This window comes from Citrus clementina, unplaced genomic scaffold, assembly GCF_000493195.1.
Source record: "Citrus clementina cultivar Clemenules unplaced genomic scaffold, Citrus_clementina_v1.0 scaffold_8, whole genome shotgun sequence".
Taxonomy (NCBI): Eukaryota; Viridiplantae; Streptophyta; class Magnoliopsida; order Sapindales; family Rutaceae; genus Citrus; species Citrus x clementina.
Window position 1 is genome coordinate 22,604,578 of NW_006262022.1, and position 8,348 is coordinate 22,612,925.

The following is an 8,348-nucleotide window of genomic DNA, read 5'->3' on the forward strand; positions in this document are numbered from 1 at the left end:
TGGCACAAATAAAAAGAGCAAAAGAGAAAAATGGAAAGAAAAGAAAAGTAAGTGTTGGCGCATGTGAGTTGTTTCCATATGTGTAGTTAAAATGAAAAGAGCTCTGTCTTGACACTTTGTGGGCACATTAGTATTTATTATACGTCTTTTTAATTGAAAGTTTATCTTGTCATATCCAAGATTACAAATAAACAACAAAGATCTTAGAGAATTTATGAAGCAGAGGAGAAATTAGCAACTTACTCTTTGCCATGTTGTCATAATGTCATGTGAGTTTTTAATTTTTAGATGACATGCAAAAGCAGCAACAACTAGGACTTCCCCAAATGGCTATGCAAAGATAAGTGCTTGTGCTGTACCTAAAACCAATTTTCATTAAAGGGCCTCCACTTGAACTTGCATTATTATTAATTGTGTGTGGGGGTATGGGTGTGTTCATTTTCAAAGGGTCAACGAATGTCTCCGAATTTAAGGATTCCTACTCCTCAACAAAAGAGAAATAAAGTGGAGAAATTGAGTGGGCACCCTCCCCATCCTTCTTTGAGAAAGATTCGCATTCATTCATTGTGTTGCATCTATCTTTTTCTTTTTCTTTTTCTTTTTCTTTTTTAATCAAATGCTCGCAATCGACAAATGTGTATCAAATAAAATTGAAACTTTATATACATATTTTTACAGTCCTTTATGAAACATTAGTTAAAAAGTCTACTCTCACTAATATTATTGAGAAAAATACAATTTTATAATTAAGTTGCATTCTTAAAAGAGAGAATTCAAATGAGCTCTCATATATTTTGACGACATGAATTACTACAATTAGACTATTTCTTCTTTTCATAACTTATCATATGTCACTTATTTATCTTACAAATAGAGTCAAGAATCAAAATCTTGAAACCCACTCAAATTTGGAAATAGGAAATGGGATATTAATTCCCAAGGGGTTTGTGAGAATGAGTTCTCTCATTCATTTGAACGACTATTTTGCCCTCTCCCCTCTCCTCACAAATTAAAAAATAATTATTTTGTCCTCAATTATAATTAATTAATATATTATTATTAATTAATTATTACAATTAATTAATATATTATTGACAATAATTATTAATAATAATAGTTTTTGTATAAATAATCATTATAATTAAAATATAAAATAATAATTATGACAATAGTTCATTAAGTATTTAAGTAATTTTTAATAATTTATTACAATCTAACTCCATTATTATTCCAATTCTAAACCAAAAATAAATACATTTATGGTAATCCAATTTATTTCAATTATGATTCTTAGAATTTAAATAAATTACTTTTTCTGATTTCTATTTTTCATTTTCATTTCATCCATCTTCATTCATATTCCGGTTCATTCTAATTTCAAAGTCGGTAAATGCACCATTAATTGATTGATTGATTGATTGATTGATTGATATAACCGTATAGAATGATGCTATCTTTACCCGCTCGAACAGTAACATCAACGTCCTGGACCTCGACAAGGCTAGGCTGCAGCAGCTGCAACTAACAGCCGGCATGAACAGCTGCCTTGGGCGCATCAGCACCAACACGCGTGGAGGATTGCCATTGGCTATGTTAACTCTAGCATAACAATACTGATATATGACACACGTCACTCACCAATACAACGTTCATTGATGTTGCCTCACCAAAATTTAATACACACAGACAAAACAAAACACTAAAATCGGAAAAATTATTAGAGTAGGTGCTACTTTGTAATTGGGTAATTTTTAAAAAACTCTCCTGAGATTTGGGCTTGTTGTAAATAGATGGTAAGAATCCGTTTATTTATAAAAAACTCTCTACCGTCAGTTAATTTTAATATTGACCGTTAGTTGACTGTGCAAAGGTAATATTGCCTTTAACACTAGTTTGTAGACTGACATAACTAAAAAAAAAAAACTAAAATTATTGGCGTGAAAAGTACAAATCCTATTTTTTAACAATTTTATCCTTGTCAATTCTAAAAATTTACAATATCATAGGTAAAGATTATGACTATTTCATTTTTAAGTTTTTAATTTTATCTTTCTTGTAGTAACTTTAAGGAAATATCAATAATTTAAAGAGGATTTTTCAAGTTTTTAATTTTATATTTTTTGTAGGAACTTTAAGAAAATATCAATAATTTAAAGAGGGTAAAATAGCCAACAATTTTGATTTTTTTTAATAGTTATTTCTGTCTACAAACTATTGTTAAGGGTAATATTGTCTTTGCACAGTCAACTAACGGTTAATGTTAAAATTAACTGACGATAAGGATTTTTTTTATAAATAAATTAATTCTCGCTATTTACTTGCAGCAAGCCCAAACCTCATGGGAGTTTTTTAAAAATTACCCCTTTGTAATTTGCCCTACCAAATGAATTTGATGACTGATTATGCTAATACTACTTTTTAATGATACTAGAGCAGCTTTCTCAACCTCAACTTTTCGTGTCCCCTTAATAAATTTTACCTTCAAATTGCAACAAAAACTAACAGAGGATTTTTAATTTAAATAATACTCACGTTACAATTATATTAGTTCAAATGTGTTTTTCGAAATTAACTTTCAGCTTTCATTCAAATGTTTATGTATATGTGTGGAGTAAAGCTTATCTCTAGTCTCTATCTGCCATTAATTCTGTGATATAATAGTATAAATTTATTTCCATTTTCTCTCGTCTAATCATCATTTTTATTTGCAAGAATCTTCTTTTAATCTCAAAACCAGTTTTTTTTTTCTTAACTCCCCAAATATAATTAACATTTATTATTTGTTTAGTTTCACCATCAAAAGATTTTTTTTTTCCCCAGACTCGAATACCAATTTAAGAAAATGCCAACAAAGGATTTTTTTTTTTTTTGAATGATGTATTTGTTTTTCTTATTTCCTGATTTTGGGAAAGATGGTCCCAACATTTTTGGGCTCAACCGCATATGATTTTCCCATTGTACTTAAGGTAGTACACCTTGTCAAGTAAGGTCAATGGAGGCATTAGACAATTGGCAGACAGGCAAATGATGAAATCAACGGCTACAATAATCTCCCGGCCACAGCTTCTAATATTCTACCAAGGCAATCTCTATCTTACATGCATGTAAGATACATTCCCCTCACATGAATAGTGTATGTATGGGACCCACACACTATTCATGTGAGAGGAGTGTGTCTTACATGCATGTAAGATAGAGGGACCCTTCTACCAAAGACTAGCATGATGTTCCCTTTGAACGAACCCGTAAGCGTAATGTGTTTCACATAAACATCATCATCATCATCATAATAATAATCAACTGTAAAGGAAATTTTAATTGGCTTAACAAGATTTTGAAGAGGCAACCTACTTCTTTTTCTTAATTATCTTCTTCACTAGATTGCACTCTCACTTGAAAGCAACAGAAAATAACACCCTTATGCCTTCTTCCACAGAATGTATGTATATGTATATGTGTGTAGAAATGTTCTAATTCAGAATTTTAAAGTGCGAGAACGTCCGGAAAATTGCATAAATTTTAAGCGTTCTAAATTTTAAGTTTTTAAAATCATGCGGTTTAATATTTTCTAAAACTTTTCTCACAACTTAAGATCCTTAACTAGAAAACTAATATATATATATATACACATACATATGTGTGTGTTGTTATGTAGAAAAAAAAAAAAAACAATGTTCCGTATGTCTGGCCAATTTTCATTTTTCAACTTCATCCTCATAAACTATCCTAAGGCGTACATTTATAGTTTAATTTGTACAACCTCACACCATTACATACAATACTTGTGCGGGCAAGATATTTTTCGTGTCACGAGGAATTGCATAAATATCAAAGAGTAAGTTAACGGCTTCAAACAATTAGTGGTTCATCACAACTTAATTAAGAATCAAGCGAACCATTACTTCATAATAGATGGTTTTATCAACCAACTGCACAAAATAGTTCAGTTGATTTCCATGAACGACACGCTACATACCGGGGACTTGAAACACGCTTTAGTACTAGAAACACTTCAAAATGGGATTAGCATTTTCTGAACACTGATACATCAAACCAGAGTTATATTGATTGTTTAGCAAATGAGTCAGAAAACAAGTCTTTGGTGTATATGAATCACTATTTGAATCATACAACGAATTTGAAGACCACTGCTGTTATTGTTGCCTATAGACACTCAACATCGCGGGATGAAAATAGGCTATGGTGGTGCCTGCGGCAGTTTCATCTGATAATAAAACTGAGAGGTGTTGGGGGCAGTAGTATTAGTTGAAGTGAAACAGAGATTGACGTCTGACGGATTGAGAGGTTTTGATGAGAGAACGGCAGCGGAGGGAGGGGCAGCCGAAAATGGGAATCCTGATGATGCTGCACTAGATAACAGTGACGCTGGGGTACCACTGACCTGGCCATGCATTTGCCATGCCCAGTTAGGAAGGCCTTGTGGAGGACCCAATTCGATTCTCTTCTCTGTTGCTTTTTCCTGCCAAAAAGTAAAAAAAGAAAACAACGTTGCACTCAATGACTCAGGTTCTGTAGGCAAGCTTGCCTGGATGTTGATTCAATGCATTAAAGAGACACTTATGCCTTCTCTTTCCCAATTTGAAGTACTTTAACCAAACATGCAATGTTCATTCAAACATCACTTGCCCTTCCATGACTTTTGGTAAGGGACAACCAATATCTCATTCGGCACATAGAATGTCATGCAGTATTAACATTATTGAACCCCACAAAATTTTATAAGTTTATATCCAATGCCATTATGACAATTCAAATCAAGTTTAGCGAATAACAAATTCTAGAGTTCAAACTCAAAAGAAAAAGCAATGAGGTATACCTCAGTAGTAAGAAGACCAGGATATGCACCATTCCAGAAAATTGGATGCTCTGACGTCCTCATAAGTCCTTTGGAAGCTGAATCCCCCACAGCTGCAGTAGTAGAGTTCTCGGTCTACAAAAGCGGATCAGAAAGAACATGATCTTGAGATAATTTGAAGCTAAAATACACAAAACATGTTTCATGCTCTTCCGTCGTATAGATCAGATGATATTTTAGAGCTTGATTATGAGATAAAAGTCAAAAAGCCCAAATTTGAAGATAAGAGTGTCAACAAGATTTAATTTTCAGTCCAATTGCTCCCAGATAGACTGTAACTGATTTCAGGTTCACAAGAATTTTCCTAAGGTTGAGGACTCGCAGTAAGTAACCATGTACACTGAAATCCAAAGATCAGATTATTTTAGTTCAAAAGTTACCCTTGAAGTCCTTCCACCATGGGCACCATAAGGGCCAGAAAGAAACTGGGAATGCCCTTCATTTGCCTTGGGACCACTGCCAAACGATGAAGATATCCCCAAGTTCAAATCAAGATTATGATCACCACCTGCATAGAGAATAAATCAAAAACCAATTTAACGAGGTTCCAAGAAGTTCTACAGAAGACAAAAGTGATGTACAATATAGACCATCTGATCTTATAGTACCTTCATTACTGCCCTCAGTAATCATCTCCCCTTCATATGTGCTTGGCTCAAAGTTGGTGACTGCCTCCCTGCCATTGCATTTCATAGCTGCCTTGTCATAAGCCCTGATTTGCAGAAAACCAAAAGGTAGATATGTGTTGGTTGGAACCGTATTGAGGTTGAGAATTCAGGGTAATAAATTCAGTATCAGGTAGAGTGTAATTCATGATCATTAGGACCTTGCAGCTTCTACTTCGCTGTCGAATAGCCCAAGATAAATATACCTGCATTAAAGCATCGTAATCTCCACAATGAAAAAACACCATTGCCAATTGTTTCTTCTTTCAAATAGGCATATCTAGATTTGTTTGCCCTTTGAGCCAGTTTCAATTCACACTAACAGGCACTTAAACTTCGTATATCTATTTTCAAGCATAATATCGAACATCCTAGATATCCATTCAAGCTTTATATAAATATAAGTTAAAAATTCCATGAAGAGTTTCCTCACTTTTTGCCGAGGAATTGCCCCATACGTGCTTCCCAACGGCCGCATTTGTGTAGTGTCACCCCTCTATATTTTGAGCTTCCCCTTGAGAAACCAGTGCTCTGGCGACGGAGTATGTGCACAAATTCTTCCTTGGTCAAATTCTTCATCTGCCCCATTAGTTAAAAAGAAGCCACTATAATTACCGACAATGCAAACAGAGTTATACTTAAAAAGGATTTTATCCAACCTGTTTCATATCGTCCTCGTAATCAGCCAAATTGAAATTGATGTCGGCATCAACACCCCTGAACTTAATAGCTGCACGATCATAGGCCCTGAATGTAATCACAATTAAATTTCAATTATTATAAATCATCTAAATTTATGAACTTAAAAAAATACAAAATGATAATAATAATGTATGTGACAACAAGTTTCTATCAAAATAAGAAGTGATACCTAGCCGCAGCATGAGCAGTGTCAAATCCACCTAAATATACCCAACAGCAAAGGCATTAATATTTGCCAAAAATAACCGGAAAATAAAAGAAAATTCCTAATTGCGAAATAAGGAATCAAACATTTATATGGTGACAACCATACCAAGATAGACTTGTTTCCCACAATCCCTGCACCGGAAAAAAAAAAGAAAAAAGAAAAAAATTAATACACAAATACTTGAACAGAACATCAGCCCAAGCACATCCAATTTAAAATGAGAATTCGACTTCTAATTGACTAAATAAAACGCCAAGTAAGCTCAACCAAGCCAATCCATAGAAAATTTGAAAGTAAGTAAAATAAAATAAAAAATAAAAGAAGGCAAATAATAATCTACCAGATATGCGATTCCCATCGGCCAGTCCTCCTATAGAACGTGACCCCTCTATACTGAGAGCTCCTTGACCTGGGCCCTCTCCTGCTCTTCTTCACCACCGGTGACGATTGTTGCGTCACCCGCACCTCTCCCCCGCCTTCTTGTTGCTGCTGTTTATCAAATGAAAGATCGATCCAGCTTCCAGAAGACTGGCCTCCTCCATTCTCTCCTCCACCACTCGCAGGAAAAAACGCAAACTCCTTCCTCGAAACGGCGTTGTTTTGTTCCACGTTCTCGTTCCTAACGTTGCCGCTGTCACCACCGACCTTCAGTATGTCGAAATTAAAAGTGAACACACTGTTGTCCCCGGCTACGGCGCGTGTGGAGCACGACTCGTCGTCGCCAACATTGCTGCTGGCGTCTGCATTGACCACTGACGAATTCGACGTCCCCGACGAACCTTCCGGGGATTTCTCCACCAATACGACCGAGCCGACTCGCTCCTCATCCGAGTTCTGCTGAGTCGACTCGATCGACATCACATTTAGATTGAGATCCAACATAGCTTTTATTTTAGCTTAACTTTAGACTTCTTAAGCTTCAAAGTATAAACCAATTCCGACGGCTGAGATCAATCGGATCAGATATTATTATAAAAGAAGAAAAAAATCAAAACAGCTTATATCTATATATGTATACAAAAAACCGGACAGAGCTGAGAGTTTTTGAGAAAATGAAGAGTTAAAAGGACGGGAAATTAAGAAAGAAAAACAAAATCACGAGCCCGCTCTTGCGTTTGCTTTTTACACAATTTCCGTATGAAGTCTCCGGTAAACTTGACAAGCAAAAATTGAGCTAAAAAACGACGACGTCTAAGCAGGGAGAGTGAGAGGTTACTGTGAGTTGTGTGAGCTTTTACATTGGCCCAATTAATCCGAGCGAAAACATCGCCGACTATATGAGTCCATAGTCTTAGAGAGAGAAATTGTTTTTAGTGAGAGAGAGAGGAGGGGCAGAGGACGAAAGGAAGGCGATGAGACGTGTGAGGGAACACTTCAGACCCATTTTTAGAGGAGACGGAATATATAAACATTTTTCTCTCTCATTTTCTGTTTGTTTGGCTACCGGTTTTGTCAGTCGCCGGTATTTTTTTATAATTTTTTTCCCGGCGAGATATTTGTTTCTTTCCCTTTTAATTATTAGTCGAGTATAGTGTATTTTTTAGGTAATATTATCATTTTCCGTCCAATTTTTTTTGTTGTGTCACTTTATTATTAAAATTTTCTCTCAATTATTTCTTCCCATTTAATGTTTTAATATTTTAATTATTTTTTCATCAAACCTATTAGCTTAATTATCACGTTATTGACGTTGTAAGAATATTTTAAAATTTTTTATATAATCAATATTTTAAGAATTTTACAAGATATAATATTTACAATTGTATCAACTAAATATCTTATATATATAAGTTAATCAATTGATAAAAGTATTAATTTTTATTTTTTTTTAATTTAGATGGTTAAATTCACGTATACAATTTAGGTAAAATATATTTTTATTAAAGTTTCTGTTGAA

At 34.3% G+C, this 8,348-nt stretch overlaps 1 protein-coding gene across 2 annotated transcripts; it reads right to left on the reverse strand.

The window, feature by feature from the left end:
* Positions 1-3,879: 3,879 nt before the first annotated feature.
* Positions 3,880-7,822, reverse strand: LOC18035480 (ethylene-responsive transcription factor RAP2-7). Of its 2 annotated transcripts, XM_006424615.2 has the most exons (10): positions 6,792-7,822; positions 6,557-6,582; positions 6,413-6,443; positions 6,201-6,288; positions 5,975-6,120; positions 5,703-5,747; positions 5,485-5,588; positions 5,257-5,384; positions 4,838-4,951; positions 3,880-4,480 (listed from the first exon to the last, which is right to left on the reverse strand). In XM_006424615.2, exons 1-10 carry the CDS (start codon positions 7,331-7,333, stop codon positions 4,199-4,201), a joined length of 1,506 nt encoding a protein of 501 aa, XP_006424678.1. In that variant the 5' UTR covers positions 7,334-7,822; the 3' UTR covers positions 3,880-4,198. The 2 variants fall into 2 exon arrangements, with proteins under 2 accessions (XP_006424678.1, XP_024034630.1); XM_024178862.1 differs by lacking the exon at positions 5,703-5,747.
* Between the last annotated feature and the right edge of the window lie 526 nt (positions 7,823-8,348).

What these genes read in the sequence shown, in the direction of transcription:
- LOC18035480 (XM_006424615.2), bottom strand. Translation starts at nt 7,333, where the DNA reads ATGTTGGATCTCAATCTAAATGTGATGTCGATCGAGTCGACTCAGCAG. An exon ending in CGATGGGAATCGCATATCTG is followed by an intron (nt 6,583 to 6,791) that starts GTAGATTATTAT and finishes TTTCCGGTGCAG; the next exon opens with GGATTGTGGGAAACAAGTCT. An exon ending in AGCGAAGTAGAAGCTGCAAG is followed by an intron (nt 5,589 to 5,702) that starts GTCCTAATGATC and finishes TCTGCAAATCAG; the next exon opens with GGCTTATGACAAGGCAGCTA.